Genomic DNA, 22,535 nt, shown 5'->3' on the forward strand with positions numbered 1-22,535 from the left:
TGCTGTGTTTCCCCCAGTTTTTAAGTTCTGGTCATATATTACAGTAATCAAGAAAAAAACTTGATTTTATTTCCTGTGTGATAATGTAATAATCTGACGTACACAAAGAATTTTGCTGAACCTCTGCATAGGTTCTACTTCTCAGCACCTTGAATACCCCCACTGTGACACACAGGGTTTAAAATGTTTGACATTCATGTTCCCTTCTCAATTTAATCTTTCAAAACAGAAATACCCTAAACGACATGTCTATCCTCTTTTCTACTCACCTCCTGTATAACTGTTTCACAAGGGGACATACAAAACACTTACATATCAATAGACATTACTATTAAAAAGCAACTTCACCTTAGATCCACAATTTAAAATAAAAGTGACTCTGGATTTATTTTTTCCCACCAACAGCAGATGTTTAAAATGTATGAGTTTATCAGTGATAAATGTACAATAAATGTGTATTTTAATACATAAAATTAGTTTTCCAGCTTCACCATTTTATGAAAAGAAAATTATCCATGTTTTTATTATCTATAAAGATGTCTTTTTAAAGAATGAGTATGTTTTGTAGTGATGGATATGCTGACTCTCATGATTTGATCATCACATATTGTGCACAAATACTGCTAGTCAACTCTGTTCCCCACAAATACGTATAATCAAATATGTCTCAATAAAAAATAAATATAAAATAGCATTCAGAACATTGTCTAGTACAATAAAAAGTGATCAAGAAAAAAATAAAATAATTTATTTCCTTTGTAATTTCTTTTGGGGGGTAAAAAAAAAGACTTTTAAAAGAATCTCAATATAAAATTAAAGACATTTAAAACAAATATTTTTATACTTTTGATAAAGCAAGAGAGAAACATATGTGTATTCATCTTCTATATCAACAAATCAAAGCCAGTAAACAAAGAGCAAGAGATTCAGGAAAACAAACCTGGATCTAAGTGTCCAGGACCATAAATAAAGCATGTGAGGGCTCCAGATAAAATCACTCATCAGGCCTCAAGGAAAGCAGAGAGTCTACGTGTCACACATCTAAAATTGACTCGACGGTTTCATGGAAGCTGTCTGCTGTAGAACCACCGGAGGCAAGGCCAACAACAGGACATTCACGTTTCCTTCATTAGTGATGGGATAGCATAGAATCCAGCAGGACAGGGAATGACTAAGACATACTTTGGGACATAAATTGACATAGAAAATGACAACGCAGAGTTTATAAACCCAGAATAAATCTTTGTGGATCATTTAAAAATTACTTGCAAGGCTGAGAAATACTTTTCCTCAACCTGTCATTATTCATGGTAAGAATGTGGTCATATAGACATTTTTTGAAATCTTGAATCCTAGAATAAGTTTTTAAAGAGCAAATTACTTCACTTGGAAATCAGAACTGTAGAAACATGTCACGTGCATCCGGACTGTGGTACTTTGGCTCTTTACTGAGGGATCTAGCCTGGCTGCATTCCCTTTTGGGAAATTGTCCTCCTCAAATGAAAGTTCATTTGGCTTTTTCAATGATAGGGTTTCAATTCAAACAGATAACAATGCCGAGAACTAAAAATTTCACCATATAATTAGTGGGGGAAAAACTCAGGATGGCCTTTCTTTTCTAATATCATCTGTAGTTTGAAAATGACTTGATGAGGGCTTTTTATAAACACGCTTTACTTTTCCTGGTACAAGAACAGTTGTAGCAAAAGATACTGGCACAATTCAGTGGGTACAGAAAGAGAAAAGATGTATGCATAAAAATGGAGCAAAAGAAGCAAGGACAAAAGAGATCAGGAAAAGAGCGAGGCTGAGATCTCAATACACGACTTAGTCTAAAAAAGAGAGACACTGCCTAACATCCACATCAGAGGCTTCACTTTGGGGCGAAGTTAATCAGCACTTGGGAAGCAGAGACAGGGGGCAGGAGAGTGTACATAGCGGCAACCTGGAAGGAAAGCTAAAAAGACCTGGAAAGATGTCCCTGATCTGAAAAGGAAAAAAATCAAGAAACATTGATCTAAGGACACTTTCAACTATAAAAGAATATGTATGTACTATAGACTGAATGTTTGTGTCCCCCCAAAATTCATATGTTGAAACCTAACCTCCAATGTGATGGTATGTGGAGGTGGAGCATTTGGGAGGTGACTAGGTCATGAGGGAAGAGCCCTATCACTAGGACTAGTGCCCTTATAAAAGAGGCCCCAGAGAGACCCCTTACTCTTCTCCCATGTGAGGAAACAGAAGACAGCCATCCATGAATCAGAAAGAAGGCCCTGAACAGACATCAACTCTGCCCAGCACCTTGATCTGAGAACTTCTAGTCCCCAGAACTGTGAAAAAAAAAAACTTCTGTTGTTTATAAGCCACCCAGTCTATGGCAATGTGTTATAGCAGCCTGAATGGATTAAGACAATACATATATATCTTTCTCAGAAACTACAGGCAAACTTTCCCAGATATGCAACATATTATTTGCATCAAAATGTATTTTAAAACTTTGATATTGAAGAAACAGTCAGAATTATAAGTATTTCAAAATGATTCATTTGGGGATGCGCACTTTTCAATGAACTTCTTTTAAATAACTAGTTAAAAGAACCTCATTAGTCTTTTTTGTTCTTTCAGCACAGTGGGCCAACTGATTTTAAATAAGTTATATCTGGTGTGTCTATACCTCACCTGAGCTCTATTTAAACGGGCCATATAATTAAAAAATGGCAACTTTTAAAACAATGGCTTATCCATAGTAAGTGCTTAAACGACATTGATGAGGAAATTTTAACAGACAGGAAGAATAAGTTCTGGTGGTCTATTGCACAGTAGGATCATTTTAGTTAACAATATCGTATTTTATATTTCAAAGTAACTAGAAAGAGAGTTTTGAATGTTCTTACCACAAAGAAATAATAAACATTTGAGGTGATGGGAAAGCCAGTTACCCTGATTTGTTCATTATGCAAGGTATACATGTATTGAAACACCACACTGTACACCATAAATATGTACAATTATTGTGTCAATTAAAAATAAGATAAAACAAAAAAATTAAATTAAAAACAATAACTAGTGCAGAGAGAACAACAACAAAATCTCAGCTCAGGTGATTTTTAACCTCTGACTCCTCCTTCATTCATGAAATGATCTTTCACCGCAAACTCCAATCCTGTGATAGAGAAGGGAATGTGCAAGGTGACATTCTCATCCTCACCTGGGCTCATGTGGGTGACCCTAATGGCTAAGCACTTGCCATTGCTGCTGCCCTTCACACCATCTGACCCTTCTAGGGCTCCATTGCCCAGATCAAAAAGACACTCTGATCCTCTTCAGCACAGAAATTCTACAATTTTTAGATCCACTATCATAAATTGGTGAACCACACTGATCACTGTTTGAAACAACATACACCCACCCACAAAACCCATACACGTAGAGTTGACTCTCTGTGTTTACCAAATGTGTATACCACTTTAGATAAAAGAGGAAAGTAAAATCTCAGGATCAATGATTTGGCTGTGGATCCAGCATATCAGGAAATGCTATCAGATGCCTCTAAAGGTTTTGGCATATAAGAATTTTCATTGACTTCTGCTGTCTTGCTATTCAGTGCTGAATTTTAATGGAGGCTGCAGTATAAAATTGTAAGGAGGTTATGACAATAAAATCATTTCATGAAAATAAAAGGAGGCAGCTTCTGCTCTGGGAGTAATAAATATTGAGAGTTTGGAATTTCTATTTCTCTTAGAATAGCATCATGTATAGCAGTCAGCTGTGAAATCCCAGGTTGCATCTGACTTGCATACCCAGATGCTCTGCTTTGTGAGGAGAGGCTGATGTGAAATTGTATTTTGAAGTAGTAGGAAGAAAACATAGAAGAGTAAATGCTCTTCTTAAAGCATCATAAATAATTTGAAAGGAAATAGTACTACCATCTTGATGGAAAAGTTGCTCGTTCAAAACTCACTTGATAAATATTTATTAAGCTTCTACTATGTGTTTGGCACTGTAATATCCTTGAGGTTTATGGTAAGGTATGATTTTAAGTAAAATTAAAATTTTAATAATTACTTTTGCCCTAGATAATTTCATATATTTTGATTTTTCTCTAGTTCTACAGTATTGTTTCAAAAAATGTCAAGCATATTGCCTTCAAACCACAACGAAATGCCCTAAATATGTCACATTTCCAGAAGGTTAAGTCTAGCTTGGATCATATATTTGCAAATGTTTTTCTTGCTTAAGTTAGTCCCTACTTTCAATAATTCTGGCTGTTGTAAGTGGTGTGCCATTCAGTTGACAATAATACATTTATGCACTATGGGAAACTAAAAGAAAGTTTACAAAAAAGGTAAAATCTCTACTTCTACAAAGGGAGAATTGCAAAATAAGACCTTAGGTAAATGACTGGAGCTCTCTGTGCCTCAGTTTTCTCATCCATAAAGTGGGGCTGATGAGAGTAACTACTAAGGAATGTCATGAAGTTATGAGATATAACCTGATGTATACATGCTATACAATTGTTGGATATTTAATAATCCAAATGTGTTACAAGTATTTTAATGTAAATACTAACCTTTCCTGCAAATATTTACTTGTGATAGTTAAGGTGAAATATAAGATCCTTTTATTCTAGTTTTTTGCTTATTTTACATCAGCCAATTTCCGTTTAAGAAAAGTAAACATTTTAATAAAGTAAGTAAAGAGTTGTTTGTTTTAAGAAAATCCTGCAGACTCTTAGTTCAATAGCATCCTAAAATTTCTATACTGAAATTGCAGGATTTTGTATCATTTACCCATGACTTCTTCAGCATCCCTTGTATTTTAGCAACTTTTGCTTTTGCTCCTTACAAGCACCACACAAGCACCTGCCTATTTGTTTTGAAACCAAGGCATCCTGTCCTTCCAGACTGTGGAACAGGAGCACATTAGAAAGACAGAAGAAAACAAACAATAATAACAATGGCCAGAATTCATGTCGACCACTGCACTAGGCATTTAACATATATTAGCCCATTTAATTCTTGTAACAATTTTAGGACATTATTATTATTATTTCCAATTTACAGTTGAGGAAACTGAGTCACAGGAAGGTTTGTGATTAACTCATGGTTATATAACTTGGTCTATGTTGAATCTGGAATGTGGACCTAGACATGGGCTTCAGGGTCGATACTTGTACAAACGGGCTTGCTAGAGAAATGCACTGCTTGAGATCTAGAACTGGCTAACTTGTTACAACTCACGGAGCACCTTGCTTGACCTGGAACTGCAGTAACAGCATCTTTAATCTTTATAAATAAAATTGTATCTGATTCCACAGAGAGGTAATTAACTGTCAAAGGTCTCACAGCTTTGAGGTTGGGCCCCAAAGTCAGGTCTCTCTGAGTCCTAAGCCAAGCCCTGATGCAGGCAGTTGGCAAAATGCAAGACATGCAGATCCAAAAACATGCCTGGAAGGTACACATATGCGCCCCATGAGATGCACCCCAGATACATACGTGCCCCACGTAGATGTGCTTATTTACTGTATTTGATTATTAGCTTCAAAACGAAGAACATTCTGACTATGCTCTACTGCTGAGCAATGTGTGTTGGAGAATGATTTTTTTGTTGTTTATAAAGCCCAGTTCTGGACAGCCAATACTTGGCATCATTGCCATATATATACTAAACAGACTAAAATACTCTGTAAATACTCTTGTTACTTCCTCACACATGGACCTTGGATGGTCAATGCAACTTTCCAAATAGGAATTAGTTGTAGAAGTTTCAACCTTAAGTGATTGTTTATCCAATATAAATTCAGTTTGTTTGGAATTGATTTTGGAATTTTGGATACTTTTTGAGAAAAAAATACTGCATTAGGTTTTCAGATCACTAATCATTTAGAAAACTTATTATTCATTTTTCCGTGAACAAATTTTCCCCTTTCCCTCTAGAGGAGAGAAACATGGGATTCTGAGATGTCAATAGTCCATGGCACCCAAACAAAGTATCATTTGTCAAATATGTGAATACTCATTATATCATCAAATTGCTTTATATTTTTATTGCTTTTTAATGTTTCAGTGTAACACAGAAAGTTTGGGTAGGGAGGCAATGCACCAGGTAGAGTTCAGAAGTTACAGAATTTTGATTCAGACAGTGTTTCTACATGTGTGATCTGAAAATGCAGGTGAAGCAGTTGGCTTGCAGCCCTGGTGCCTTGGCCCTAGACCATCTTGGTCTTGTCGCCATCCTGGCCCCCAGCCCAGTCTGACACAAGGGCAGGCTGCACGCAGCTGAGGGACAGGCAGCTGATGGTGTGGCCGCCAGCTGAGTCCAAACGCAGAGGAGAACAGAACAAAAGGCAGAGAAGAGAGGCGCTGGAGTGCTGGCAACTCTAGCTACACTGATAAGGCTTTCTGCTTTTTGTTTGCTTCACTTTAAGCATTACTTTTATTTAAGAATCTCATTTAATAAACATCCATTGTCTACTCTGTGTCAATCAGGAGATGTAAAGATATAAAATACGTGTGAGAGGGGTCAAAAAAGAATCAGAAGGATTTGTTACTGTAGTAGGTTGGATCATGTCCCTTACACCCCAAAAAATGTCCTTCCTGGAATCTCAGAACATGACCTTATTTGGAAATAAGGTCATTTCAGAGGTAATTAGTGTAAATAAGGTTATACTAGAGTACGGTGGGCCCTTAATCCAATATGACTGGGGTCTTTGTAGGAAGAGGAGAAGAGGCACAGGAACACACGCAGAGAGAAAGAAAGGCCATGTGACAGTGAAGGTAGAGACTTTAGTGACACTTCTGCAACGAAGAAATGTCCAGGGTTGTGGGCAAACAGGAGAAGCTGAGGACAGGCATGGGACAGACTCTCTCTCCCCTACAGCCACCATAGCATGGCCCAGATAACACTTTGTCTTTGGATTTCTGGCCTCCAGATTACCAGTGTGTGGTACTTTTTGTTATAGTAGTCCTAGGAAATTAATATAGTCATCATTAAAAAAATAAGTGATGCAAATGGAAATGCATCTGTGGTTGAGGGGACGCTGGGATGCTGGGTTCAGAGGTGCTCCGCTGGAGGAGCGGGAGAGGACCTGGCAGTGGTGAACAGGCGAGTCCAGGAGAGGAGGCAGGGCCAAGTCAGCATCACCAATGCAGAAGGGATGGGTGCAGCCCTGGACAACGGATGGAACGACCAATACAGAAAGTGGCTGGGACTACGGTAGGTGGTCTATTTACACTTCTGAGTGGGGAAAAAGAGATGTAAACTCAAAGAAAGACAGCACAGAAGTCACTGGAGAGAAGGTCAGCCAGAGCAGTATAGTTTTGTAGAAACCAAAGGACAGCATCTGCTATGGACCGGCTTGTGTCCGAGGGTGAGGAGTAACAGTAAGTACGTACTATTCTCTCAAGAACTTTGCCAAAAGAAAGAAAGAAAGAGCAGTATGAAGGTTGGCGAAGAAAATGTCTTCTTTAAAATCAGGAGACCTGAGCGCCTGTGTCATAAGAATATGGAAATTACTACAGAGAGGATGGCAGAGGCAATGGAGGAGGGAATATGGAGACAATGAGGTTCCAGACAAGTCAAGGGGGCTCGTGAGAACGCGCTGGTGGGAGATAAAACTGGAAGGAATAAGAAAGAAACATGAAGATGAGCATTGTCTGAGGAAGAGAGGGGCATCTGCGAGAGCTGTTCTCAGGCTCCATGAAGTAAAAGATGTTAACACTGCAGAGTAGAGCCAGGGGCACTGAGAGGGGGGTGTTTAGGGACTCAGAGCAAAAACTCAGGAAAGACACCTTCAGCAACACAGAAAGAGGGTGCAGAATGCATCTGAAGATGCTTACAGATGGGCAAGGGCCAGTTGAAGTTAGTTGGCACAAATGTCCAGGCTCCCATCTCCAGCAGTGTTCAGCAGGTTGAAGGAGAAACACAGAGTGGTCGGGGTACCGCCCCAGCTGGGGATTCTTCAGGTGGTATGGTCACTGGGCAGAGAGGACGTCTAGGCTATGGGACATTTTACTGTCTGTTGCATCTGCTCCAGGGGAAAGCCACAAGGTGGCTCTGCCTGATGGTCTTCTGGAGCACCTTCCACCTATCCACCTGCCGAGGGGCCTTTCCCCCACCTGGTGCAGCCGAGCACCACCGTGAGTCCCCATAATCCACGTTCACCTCTGGTCTTGACAGTACCTCGATTTCACATTAAATAGCTAATAAATGCTTCTCAGTCAAAAATCATATTTCTAATCTTAAATCCTGTTTTCTTATCCTATGGCTCAATGCCTAAACAAATCTACATTTCTGCAATCTGATTTTCGCTTGTTGATAATGATATGTGAACAGCATTATTATTATCACTGCCTGATATTGTTTTGTGAATGATGCTGTTATTCTCTTCAACTTTCCTAAAATGAAAACTCATCATTGAACAAGAGACCAGAGAGTATGCTTGGGTTCAAATTACATCTGATTGACTCATTCATTTTTTTATGTCTAGAAAGAATCAAATCTCACAAAGAGAAGGTAGAGCCCTAATAGCGGAACATAAAATGAACCACATTTGCATTGAACTTGAGCAAGGAAAGAATCTGAGTCAATGCATTTGAGGATGTTAAAATAATTTGGGGTGAGATCGTTCTCAAGGATGAGAATATTTGGATTGTAGACTGGAGGAAAATGGAGGAGAACACCTGTTAAAGATGGAGGCACTCTTGCTCTCCAGTATTTAGACTGTCAGCAGAAATGCAGAAAGACTGGGTCAGCAAAAATGCACGACGCTTAACTGCAAACCACAGACTTCCTATTGAGTTACTTAGGAGACAGGGAGGTGTGGGAGGGGTTTACAGCTGGCTAAAACATATATAAGACATGCCTGTACCCAATAAAGTTGCTTGGTGCATGTGCTAAGCCCCAGAACTTTGTGTCTGGTTTCTGGATGACCACCTCCCCAGGTGGCAGCCCCTAGCTCAAGGCATGCCTTGAGCAACTCACCTTGCTACACTCTCTTGGCAGGGCTGTGTGCAGCCCTGCTCCCTGAAGGACTCCTGGCAGAGTCTACATGTAGTCCTGCCTCCTGAAATCCCCAGGACCAAGAGAAAGGTGCAGTAGACAATAGAATTTTTAAAGTATAGACTTATTTGCTTGCTTTCTCCAGAATATGGGGATGAACATATTCAAAAGATGATTGTTGAATGTGTGAAAAAGAAAAAGAGCTACCATCACCGAAGAAGTCTCATTGTACAGAAGAGTTAGTACAGCAGGTCTGAGACTGCTTGCAAAGCTGGCCCTTGGCTGGTGTCTGGGATCTGGGATCTTAGAAGGGTCTCCACTACCTTAACTGATAAGAGTAGCTCACTGCGCCTAACATGTACAAACACTATGGTTTATGCTGAGCACCTACTTTCCTTCTGGGAGTCTGGAATTCTGGTGCATGCCAAGCATAGGGTGCCATTGTGACCAGCTGCCAATGACAACCTTTCACACTGAGTCTCCATGAGCTTCCTTGGTAGACATTACATCTCTTTTCACGAGTCATGGTTGGGGGAATTGAGTGTGTCCTGTGTGACTCCATGGGGAGAGGACTTTGGGAGCTTGAGCCTGGTTTTCTCCAATCTTCACCTCAAGTGTCTTTTTCCTATATCCTCTCCCTGTAATAGATCATAGCTGTGAGTAGAACTGAGTCCTGTGAGTTCTAGCAAATCACCAAACCTCGGAATAATGGTCTTGGGGACCTTTGACACATGCATAAAATATTCTACAAGGTTAATCTAAGAAGGTGAAAAAATAACTCGGATGGCAGTTGGCTTGAGAAATGGGATATTTAATTTGAAATTTTAATATCCTATCATCTTATTGTGAGAGTGGACCAATGAAACCATCGTTTATCAACACAAGGAAGCTGAGGCAAAAGAGAAAGTCACCTCTCCCCAGGTCACCAGCTAATCTGTGCCAGGGCTGCATGTAAGTCACATTCCTCGAAATAGAGTAGGAAATCAAGGGGCATTTTAGCTTGACTTAATGACCTAATACCTTCATTGAAGATGGGGTTTTACACACACAGACATACATGTCACACACCACACACACACATGCCACGTATGCCACACATTCACACACTGCACAAATACACATACCACCCACGTAGACACCGCACATGTACACAATCACACGTAGGTTACACACACACCACAAAACACACACATTCACAGCACTCCTGAGATCCTCTGGGCTAAATTTGCTACCATACTTTTCTTTCTTGTTTTTCTTTTTTTATAATATAATAACATATCTACCTCTATTTGTCCACCTACCTGCTTCAGCAGTTCAAAAGCCAAACACACATTTTCCTGTTTGAGGCTGTAATTCACAGTATACAGTGTCCAGTTTTGAGAAGGGCTTCATGCTTCCGCTGAGGGCTGTGCTCAGCAGGCTTTCTGTCGCGGGGGCCCCCCCAGCCTCTTACCTGTGGCGGTCCTGGAGCACCAGGCACACCCCTTGTCTCACACGACCCGCATCCTCACTGTCATGCACAGCCTCCTCCACAACTGTAAACAATCTGTTTTCAATTACTTTCAGGTAAAAGTTGAGTACCATGTAAAAGTAATTTATAAAATTATTTCTATAGAATGAGCTGGAACAAAGATTTATGTCCATCAACATTTGTAAATAAAAGATAAAAATAAAAAATATAGAAAGTAATTTAGTCAGCAATAGACTTAAAAGGCAAAATTATAACTTAATTAATGGTTTAAATAAAAGATGCTCAGGTCCTCTCTTCCTGTTAACTTTCATGTGGACTATATTTCTAGGTTCCGTCATTCCCCAAAATATAGCATGATGAAATATTGCATCTCTCCATCTTTCTAACTCCAGGCTGTTGTATACCTCCCATACTGAGAATAATTTCCAGTATTTATGGAAAATGAGGTTCCCATTTACTAAAAATCAATAATTAAAAATTAGATGATAGATAGATGATAGTAAAGAGAAAAATATTCCTTTTACAGTTTTAATTTGGTCGGACAAGTTTCTTTTTAGTGAAGGTTGAAGAAATGCTTCTTATTACGTTTTGTAATGACGAACATGCCAGGTATCCTGATTTGAGCACCACACATTGCACACAGGTATTGATATTCAACTCTGCACCCCACATATGTAAAATCAATTACGTTCAATAAAAAGAAAGAAAGAAAGAAATGCTTCTTAATTCTGCAAATCCCTGGTACTTTCAGAATCAAAGATGAGGCTTCCAGGTGCCTATAGGTTTATTCCTTACATCATTTAATGTTGATTGTATTCCTTTTACTCAAGCTCCTTGAGGGCAGACCTGGATTTCAACAGGCTGGGACCCTGAGCAGCTAAGTAGCAGATTGCCTTGAAAATGCAATTTTATTTAGGGACTAGGAATAAAAATAAAATTTAAGTGACTTAGGAAAAGGGAGCCCTAACTTCTAGAGCTACGTGTTGTAGTTGCAGAGCACACACATGTGGACACACCCTCCAGAGAACAACCCTTGCTCCCCCAACAGCTATGCTACTTCCCCCAAATGAGAACAGATCGCCTGGAATCTGCTCTTCATTCAGGTTTGCTGAACTACGCTTAAGGAACACCTTGCCTCATTTGACTATATTTGATATATATAAGTATATATAACTTAATTGTTTCTCCTTTCTTAAAATGAAAACAAAAACTTTCTTAAATAACCACCTCTTTTCTAAAAACTTCCCTACTTTTCCAGGCAAAATCATTTGTGTACCTGCAGCATTTTGCTATACGCCTGCAACAGCATTAACACTCCAATAGCAACAGCACGGTAATCTCCCCTCAAGCTCCTTAAGAGAAAAAAAAAAAACATCTCTGCAGGGTCCCAGGGAGGGGGATGCTTCGCAAAGCTTGGGTCCTGTGTTATCTGCGAAGCCCAGACCCAAAAATGGCACCCAGGAATGACATCAGATGTTTCATGTGAAGTGCTACGTTTTTGTCCTTTGATATTTAACGTGGGCAGAAAATTGTTCACTTTTACCCAAAACACAGGAAGCAGATAATCATCTTTGGGCCAGAACCGATTCATACTAAGAGATAAAATTCTCCTGAGTCATCACTAATAGAGGTATTCAGATAGGAAATGTTGTAACAGAAAATTGGGCCACTGCTACAGAGGGAGGCAGTTTCTCTGGGAATAGTAAAGTGTTTGCTTTTTCCATTTTCCAAATCCGGTTACCTTCGGGCTGTCTTTGATGTTAATGCAGCTAAACCCTCGGTGAGATTCTCACAATTTTATCGGAAGAAACAGAAACAGAATGCTGGGTTGTCTCATTGCTAGCCTCCTAATCGGGAAGAAATTCACAACAGGCTCGTCAAGCAAAACCCAAGTATGAAGCTGGTGGTACTCTTCTCTCACAGGATGGTGTCCTGGGTATCTTAACACCAGCAACACCTCCCAAAGCACATCTCTGTCCAAGCTACCGTGTTGTTATGGGGCTACACTAATATTCTGATGGTGAAAAGGCTTCCATTGTTACTTAGGGCAAGAGGAGTGACACAGATGTCTGAAGAGCGCACACACATAGTGACACTTGCTTTCCCTGGCTCACTTTAGTGAGGTAAGCAGATGATAGGTCAGAACATTAGACAGGTGGGGACATTAGAAATCACCGTGTGTCCCTGCCCCTTGAGTGTTTTCCCTCTGCACATTTACAAGCCTCTGGTCACCCACTGTATGGAGTCATCCACTGTAAGAGTGACTGCTCACCAGGTGGGACCCTAGGGCCCAGGTGAAGAGCCCAGGCAGACAGCAAAGTAGCATCAGATGTCATGAACCTTTCTTGCCTTTGGGGGAATTATGGGATTCCTACAATTAAGCTGTTGGAGTATTGTGCTTCTTTCTACAGTAACACACCAAATTTAAAAAAAAAAAAAGTCATTGAAAAGGAATTTGTAGGAGACAAATACCCATTTACCTTAGCCAAGATTTCCAAAGGGTACCTGGTCTGGAGATATTTATAAACCCAGTTCTGCCCTACTCAAAGCTGGCCTTTGCTTCTCCGACCTTCCCCACGATCCTCCTGACCCTCAAGGCTGAGCACCCAAGCATCACCAGGGCACACAGGCTGCACTCTAAGCTTCACCTTCCTGCCACGAGCCCAGTGGGAACAGTGGGCCACGGCTTGTTAGCCATCCCTCAGGGCCCTCTCCTGACTGCCATTAGGTCCCAGCTTTCGTAGGCCACTACCCTACCACTTCTATACCCCCTCTCAACTGACTGCAGCAGGGTACTCACACATGCTTATCTTCATGGCTGATTTAGTTAATTGCTTTTCTCCACAGGGAGAATCAGCAACTAGAGGAAGTGATCTGTGCAGAGTAGGAATGTTTCCTGGGACAATTTTCCCAGCCAGATTCACTGCTGGTTAGGATGTCTTGGTAATCTTGGGAGAGGGAGCTGGGGTGATGACCACCTCAACGAATAAATCTAAACTAGTTCAACAGGAGTTATGGGAGTTATGGTTTATAAAAAAGCAGAAACAAATTAACTTTTTGCAGATCATCTGCTGTTTATGTAGCATTCAGGACGCCTTTCCCGATGCTCAGCACTTATTCAGAAAAAGCCCCTTTGTTCCTGGGACCTCTGTGCTGTGCACCATCATCTCCCGCAGTGGAGAATCCCCAGGGCTTCTCTCCAGTGGCTCAGCCCCTTGGGTGTGGAGGGGGGAGGTCCCAGGCTCCTCCTCTTAGCCCACCCTGCCTCCAGTGCAGCCTTGGCAATGGGGGAGAGAGGCCAGCCTCTATCGTTACCTGTGCTCTGTCCTAGCCACCAGAGGGAAATATAATCTTTCTACACCCAAACCAACTGAAACTGGTTTATTTTTAAGATCCCCAATGGTTTCAATCATTTTGTCACCTTCAGTCAGTGACTTGGTAACCTCCTTCTCTCTGCATTTTTGATGCTCAAGCTCTGGGAACAGGGTCCAGCTATGTACAGCAGTCAGCAAATAGCAAGTGGTGGTATAAGGCTTGATTCCCCAACTCTCTACTAGCAGGTCACACCACTGTTTGGGGGCCCTGTTGTCATCTGCAAGGTCATTTTTAACTATAGTAGTCCCCCCTTATACAGGCTTTCAGTTTGCACAGCTTAAGTTACACATAGTCAACAAGAAGAAAATGGGGAGAACAGTACAATGAGATCTTCTGAGAGAGAGACCACATTCACTTTACCTTTAGTATAGAATATTGCTATAATTGTTCTATTTCATTATTCATTATTGTTGGTAATCTGTCACGGTGCCTAATTTATAAATTAAACTTTATCATAGGTATGTATAAGAGGAAACATAGTATATAGAGAGTGGTTTCAGACACCCACTGGGGGTCCTGGAGTGTATCCCCCACGGATAAGGGGGCACTACTGTACAGGTCTATCTGGCTCAGGCTGAACTACCTGAGTACTAAATCTCATTCTCTCACTTTCTCAATGAGTTAATAATGAACAAATAAAAGCTTCTTGTGGTGTATTCCTCAATAAGATAAACACCTGTGCTGCATTTGTTTTCTAGATGCTGCTCCTAAGAAAGAAAAGCTAAGTTCTTATCCGTATTGTTGATTTTAAAATTTTACCAAAGCATACAGCTCCAATGTGTGATTGAGGTAGGACAAGGGAGTTATCATCAGTCCCTGTCAGCAAGATATAAACTCCATGTGCTGCATGCCAGCATCCTCCCTGCTTGCCAGGTATAAAATTCCTTCTTTATTAATTAGGTTCATATTGGAAGGAAAATAATGTCTATCCACAAATTGCAACGGTTAACACCTACATATGAGTATACCAGTAATTAAAGATGTCTAGGAAACTATGAACACACATGTTGTGTTATATATAGATGGGTGGATGGATACATAGATGGACAGGTAAAACCTCATGCTAGGTATTTCTATTTCTCACCCAGATTTCCAGTTTTCCTTCTCTCCTTTCAGGCACATGGCCCATGGAAGTCACACATGGTCATGTGTCTTGTTTTGGCCAATTAAATATGGACAGAAATGACAAATGTCACTTCCAAGTGGACACACTAAGAAGCAGCTTGTAACTCTCTCTCATGCTCCTCCTCTGCCACAAATTCGGATGGCAGCGTTATAAGATGGTACAGACTTCATAAGCCTAGGAACCTGAGTGTGGGGGACTGCAAATACAGACACCAATTATACCCCCTGAATCTGCCACACCTCCTTGCCATGTAAACTTGAGGGTCTTCTCCTCTGGCTCCAAGCTCAGCCAAATGACTGTCATCACATTTCTCCATCTGCCATTAAGAAAACTAAAATATCCCCCAAGGAGAGGAGGGTAAGACCATTAAACAATGAAAATTAGCAAATAAAAATGTGTAGGTGAGTCTCTATTCTGATTATTGCAATCCTGTTTCAATTCTTAAGCTTGGTATTTTTCAATACCCTGAGCTAACAAATTATGATGATTAATCAACATAACAGCAAGGAATTTATTGTTCACTGATGCATGAGGGATTTTGAATTCACTGTAAAGGCAATATTAAGAAAAACTAAAAACCTCCATTGCATCCAAGATTCCTGTGATGCACTTTAAGGATAAAATATTTCCATTTTGATTTGGATCTTTTAAATGGCTTCTGGTGTTTGATGTATAGTAACCTGTACTCTCTAATCAATCAACTGAAAAACAAAAATGGTGGGTCATCGTGAGAACTTACTCCCTGCTTCTTTCTATAAATTGGTAAAACGTTGGTGTTAGTCAAGAATTGTGTTAAAATGTGTGTTTTGTGAGTGTGCATGCTGACATGAATGCATAAAGACATGCAAAGAAAAGTAACTATTCATAATCCACATCAGAACACAGACTATGGTCATCATAATTCTTTTCCAAAAGCAGCCAACACATTTTAGATATGCCAGCAGTCATTACCCAAGGATGCGAAAAACAGGAAAACTTAGCATCATGCGGACGTGGCCTTTCCAGGTAAATACCACAGAGCAAGAAATGACCTGAAGAACCATTGGAAATGAAGATCCACAATTTCTTAGAGGCTAAATTTCAATTGTATCATTTCTAGACACCAAACATAAGCCAAGAAATCAGTCGCATACAAATACATATTTCAATGCTGAATATATATTATTAATAGGATATTCAAGAAAGAGGTTGGAGACACAATATAACTTGTAAGACCTTTGAAAGGACCCAAAGAACATGAAATTAGGGCTTCCATTTTCCAGACTGTAGTTTCAGAATATCTGTCATATATGTATTGCTGAGGTCTCTCACAGATGCCACACTACTTATCTATTCTAGAAGCAGAAAGAAAACCACCATCTCCTCATAAAAGTTAATATGACAGCTTATAGTGCAAGTACCTAGCTTCTATCCATCAGTCAATTCACCAGAGAATATCTGAACTGATTCATTGTAAACCATTATAAAGCTCTGATAATAGGTTATTTGTAAAATAGCATCCACCTTAAGTATGCCAATTCTTAATGACAATGAACACAGAAATGGTGACCCAGTTCCACCTCTGAAATAACCTTTATGTGAGGTCAGCCGGTGCCCTACACCCTGGAGACGCAAGGCCTACCTGAGACAAGTGAAACAGTGTCTTTCTCCCATGAGATGACGGTGATGTACGCCTCCACCGAGGAGGGGATAATGCACTTGAAGACCGCAACATTGCCTCTCATGGTTTTCTGGTCCTCCACACGGACTGTATAGGGCTCCCGTAAAACTGGAGGGCAGAAAGAGGACCCTCAGTAAGACACATAGTCAACGGGCTCATTCCGAGAGCGTCTCATTCTGATATATACATTGTAGCATACATGTATTAATTGCATAATGTACCTTTATTGGAAACAATCTGTTAGATCTACATTTCATGTCTTTGGTTGGTCACTCAACTTAAAAATATTTGCTCCATTAACAATACACTTCACTCTATACCAAAGAGCAGGAGTACAATCTTAAACAGTTCGTTGACCCCCCAATGGCATCATAAAGTGGGAAGCAGCTTTTTGAAAGAGTGGCTGGCCACGGGAAGTTATGATGACGGGAAGCTGCTCTTGATCCTCTAAGGACCAAGGAAGAATTTTCCAACTATAAAAAAAAAAAAAGAATATCAAATTCAGGAAAGGCAGTCTTTTCTGGGAATCCTTGAAAACTGGAACAATTAAAATAATTCCTAAGTGACATTTTTAATGATAGCTGCAAAGAAGTTTTGGAAACAATGATTATGCTTCCCGTTGCTTAGGGTAGGATGCTGATGAGGGAGACTGCCCAACACTCCTGACAATAGGAACATCCAAGAAGGAGTACAGACGGGACTTGCCTGTACTAGATGTCTGGGCTCAGAGGCAGGGTGGTGCTCGTGATCGGTGCCTAGCCAGCAGGCTCAACCACCTAGGTTCAAATCCAAACCCTGTCACTCACTAATTGTGCAGCAGTGGCAAGATTTCTCAGCATGTACGTGATGAAGATGAGGATGATAGCGTCTACCACACAGGGCGATTGTGGTGAATCACTCCATTAATGTACAAGAAGACTCAGAATGGTGCCCGCTATGAGTAGGTTGGGGAAGGCTACACTTAACAGTAGCCTGAGTTGGATCCTGACATGGGGAAGATCTCTGTCTCCAGGGTAACGAGACATTGTTGAACCTAGTCCAAATTATGCTTCACTCCATCTCTGTAAATATGTGCCAGCCTTATTTCTCCAGAGCTTTATTTTCCTCTGATTTAAAATGAGGACACTGTGGCAGGAACATCTTCAAGATGTGAATTCTATAAGTCTACGATTTTCTAAGAGATCCACACAAACAACTTATTACCTAATCATCTAATTAGCTGTTTTAAAAGATTAGTCATTTTTTGGACAAATATGTGCCAAGAAAACTGGCCATGACAATAATTTCGAAAGAAGATAATTCACCAACAAAGCTGGGGGTGAATTTCTCAAGGGAAGTCTTCTAATAGGCAGAGATAAACTCTCTAGAAGAGTATTGTTAAGATTGGTGCTAACTCTGTGATACGCTGTATATCATAGTAGTAGAATAGGTCATTAACAAGAGTATGACTTCCCAGTTCCCATTTTTAACATTATCATTTAATTTTTTTCCCAACTTGGAGAAATTCTTTATTCCTGTCTCAAACCAGACAGATATTTTCATGGTTGGTAATCTTCTGAGAAACTACATTTCACGTGCAGTGTGAGGGGAGGTTCCAGGCAGCAATTCCACACCTTGTGCAGGGGTCCACAAGGCAATAATGCAGGTCGCCCAAGAGTCTGACCTCAGACACACCATCGTCATGCACCAAAGAAGGAACTGACTTTTTACAAGAAAACACCTGCGTAAATAACCCTTCAGGGAGAGCTGAGGTCTGTACTTATAGGATGGAAAGAGGCTACAAAGAGACAGGTAAACTAATCAAACTCATCAATAAAAGAGAACTCGGGCATAGTGGAGAACAGAAGACAGAGAAGAAGAGAAGGAGACAGAGAATGGAAGAGAAAGAGTAACTGGATGGCACAGAGAGAGTCCATTATCATAGGGATGAGGGGATCATACGCTAAACAGGTGTATGATCTCAATTTAAGCTGTGTGTCTGTGTGATGCTTGCTTCAGTGCTGTAAAATCATTCTGTCTCTCCAAAACTTCAGCAGACTCTGCTTCACACACTAATGGCTCACATAGGGGGATTTTTAATAGAAATCAAGGAAAGGGGCCAAAAAGAGCAAAGAGAAAATGTTCACTGGGAAATACAGAAAGTGCCTTCCCACCAGGTGTACAGCTATGTACTAGGCCTGGGCACAAGAGCTATAAACACAAGATGACTAACCTGGGACATCCCCAATGTTATCTACACACACCGTGGAGCACCCTCTCCTTTGTAGCTGTCCCCCAGCCTCACCAGTGCCATAACCACCTCGGCAGTCACAGTTTTAACCCTCTATGACTTTTCCCCACCTCCTAGGCCAGCCCCGAGAAGCCTGTGGAGCACTGGGCCCGCGGCTGAGAGAGAACGAGGAGCGAGAGGAAGTCCTCCACTCCCCAACTCCTCCCCTCTGTAGATTATTCATTCCATAAAGACAGACCAGGGAATGAGCCTTGAAAAAAATTATCTGAAAACTTCTAACGATGCTGAGCACATAGTAAGTGCTCACGGAAAATTTGGAGAATGAATAAATAGAAACACAGAGCTTCCATTTGGGGAGAATTGCTAATCCTCTTATAGACTAAGCATGTATCTATGAATGTATAGCCATGATATATTATTTTTTAAAAGCAACTTGAGTTTTTATTAAAGATTTTCATTGTATTAACGGAGAATTGTTTGTTCCTGAGGTCTCACAATTTAAGAAGCCAACACTGCTGTCTATTGGGATATACCTCTCAGAATGCAAGGAAAACCCTTAGCTTCCTGGGGTCATTGTCAACCTCCCAAGAGACTGGTGTAAAATTAGTTTTCATTCTACATCCAGCTACTCCTAATTATTGCAACAGAGAGCAGGCTAGGAATCTAAGACGAAGGCAAAAAGTACACTTTATTTTAAATTGTGTCGGCATTTGCATTACAAGATACAATATTACATTATCTAAGTACTGTGCTTGTTGTGGTAACTTGGATTCTCCCAGAAACAGACCCTGAGGAAAGAGTTGGGTTCTAGTGACTAACCAAGGACAAGCAGTGAGAGGGTGCAGGAAAGTAGGGAAGAGTGGGGAAGCGGCCAACAGGTGTGATTTTTGCTGAAGTCCCAGCCGCACCTGGTCCAGGGGAGCACTGATGTGTACATCATACCCGTGAGCTCCGCCCACATCTGTGCATAGGAGATGGATTTTGTGTTGCCCTAGCAGACTGTCACTGGCTCAGGGCTGGCCTCTGGGGTGTAATTCCCAGGCAATTCCACTCTCTCTGTGCGAAGTGGCTCCAGTGCCCAAGCAATCCCCTGAGAGCTAAAAGTCCAGGATCACAGCCACCAGCACACAGATGCTGAGGGACCTGACTCAAGTGCTATCAACGGTGCTCACTCAATCATCTCAGTCTTCCTTAGCCACATGTTCGGCTCTGTGGTAAGAGATTAGAAGAAAGAGGCTCTACGGTGACAGGACTTTGGAGCAAAGTCAGGACTATTTACTGAGCAGGCGATCACACACTTGGTGTACACTGAGAGTATGCATCCTTCTCTATTAGACTTAATCCTTTAACATGTTTAAAAAAACCTTTAGAAACACAAATATCTGTAAACAAGGAATAGTCTCATTTCACATTTTACTATAAAAACAAATTTAACCTTATCGAAGACATCTCCATAATTTGTGGGGCTCAGAGAAAAGTAGAAATCTAGTGCCCCTTAAATAAGGAGGGAAAAAAGTGCCATTAAAGACACTAAAATATAAAACTTTTTCTTTCCTCTGTAGTCTTTCTCTCAACCTGTCATGGTGTTTTTTAAATTTTCTAGTTTGTTTGTTTGTTTTGCTATTTAATGTCACACTTCCTCGGTCTCAGGGATAAAGGGATAATCTCTGGGTGAGTGCAGACCCTCACAGGCACCCAGGGCCCTCGGCTCACCACTGCCCACCAGCTGTGGAGCTCCATCCTGCCAGCGCCAGCCACTGGGCTGACGAGCCAGGCCCAGCTGTGGATGGAAAGTCAATCTCCCCTTCCTATTTGCCCAATGCCCCAACCCACAGTGGACAAGCAAACCTTCAGGTAGGTATCTCAATCTCTTTGACGGACAGCCTTGGCATCTGGATTGGAGGTGGGCAATAGGATAATCCTAGCAAATTAGTTGCTATGTGCACCATGGTGCTGCCAGCTTGGGGCAGGGGCAGCTTCCACCATTCCCTGCTTTAGACTATGTGCGCCCAACCCAACCCACACTCCTGCCCAGGCTCCCACCAGCATGGAGGACCACAGTGGTTGCTGGACATGGGCAGGGAGGAGGAGGCCAAGTGGGGCTCAGGTCACCAGGAATCAGAGGGATAGCAGTGGTCACTGGGTGGGAGCAGAGAGGTGAAACCTAATGGGGCCTCAGAGACTGGGGAGAGGGCAGCTGAGCCAACAGCCCAGGGAAGTGACATGAGGCAGGATACTGCAAGAGCCAAGGCTCCCAGCCCCCAGAGCTGTTCCAGTGTGCTTCTCTTACTAAATGCAAACTGAAAGGTAAAAGCATTCATATTTCAAGATGTCAATAGGAGAATATTAAACGCTGAGTATAGGGCCCTTGTCAACACTGGGCCCGATGTGACTGTACTGGTCACATCCCATGAAGTTAGCCCTGCTCCAAACTCTGTCTATGTAGTAGAAATGAGGACGATACGGTGGAAGTGAATGAGGAGAAACTTTAGAGAATGGGGCATTGGCAGGGAAGGCGGGCCTGGGTGGCCCCTCCTCTCCTAGTAGGGTGGATTTAGATTTTTGATAACCCTTTGATTCCTGAGTCCAAAGTGATAAAACATAAGCCACCATCTGTGTCCATGTTGGATCTCTCTGGAACACCAGTTTGCTTGTTCCCCTTCATAATCCATTCTTCCCTCACTCACCCTTCTCAGAGACACTATGTGCCTTACATCACTGTAGATTAGTTTGCAAGTTTCAGAGTTCTATGTAAGTGAAATTGCATAGTACCTACATTTCTTTATCTGGCTTCTTTTACCTGTATAATTATTTTGAGATTCTTCCCTGCTATTGTGCTTATCAATAGTCTATTCCTTTTCATGATGCAGATAAATCTCGATTTGTTTGCTCATTTGCTTGTTGATGGGCTTTGACCCATTTTGGGCTATTACAAATTAAGCTGCTATGAACATTCATGTAAAAGTCTTTGTGTGAAACATAGGCTTTGGGTAAATACCCAAGAACAGAGTTGCCAAATATATAGTAGGTGTATGTTTATCTTTTTAAGAAATTGCTAAACTCTTTTCCAAAGAGGAAATTCCAAAGAGGAATATTTTATATTCCCACCAGAATATAAAATAATGTGAGAGTCCTAGTTCTTTCTTCACATTCTCACCAACACTTGGTCTGATCAGTCTTTCAAATTTTGTGTATGTAGAGGTATCTATCACATTGCAGTTTGAATTTGCATTTCCTTAAAGATGAACTATGTTAAATATCAATTCATGTGCTTACTTCTTGAGCACATTGTATGTCTTTCTTGAAGTGTTTTTCCAAAATTTTTACCCATTTTTTTTTTCTTATTACTGAATTTTTAGATTTTGGTATATTTCTAGATAATCATCCTTTAACAGATATATGTTTTGGAAGTATTTGCTCTTTGATATTAATGTAGCTATTCCAGCTTTTTAAAAATGTCTTATTTCCATTAGACTGACTTGATTAGATGAGTATGATAAATCATTTCTCATCCTTTTATCTTTAACCTGTTTGTCTCTTTATATTTAAAGAGTGTTTCTTCTAAGCAGTGTTGAATTGATCTGGCTATCTCTGCCTTGTAATTCAGATAATTGGAGCATTTACATTTAATGTGAAAATTGATGTGGTTAGATTTAAGTCTATCACATGG

General features: G+C 40.8%; 1 protein-coding gene across 1 annotated transcript in view; it reads right to left on the bottom strand.

The window, feature by feature from the left end:
• DSCAM (DS cell adhesion molecule) overlaps positions 1–22,535 on the bottom strand; it is a 607,645-nt gene that overhangs the window by 580,934 nt on the left and 4,176 nt on the right. The window contains exon 3 of the mRNA XM_063083118.1: positions 16,597–16,743. Within this exon, the coding sequence (XP_062939188.1) occupies positions 16,597–16,743 (147 nt within the window). The remainder of the gene's footprint in view (positions 1–16,596; positions 16,744–22,535) is intronic.

Source organism: Cynocephalus volans, chromosome 1 (genome assembly GCF_027409185.1).
Source record: "Cynocephalus volans isolate mCynVol1 chromosome 1, mCynVol1.pri, whole genome shotgun sequence".
Taxonomy (NCBI): Eukaryota; Metazoa; Chordata; class Mammalia; order Dermoptera; family Cynocephalidae; genus Cynocephalus; species Cynocephalus volans.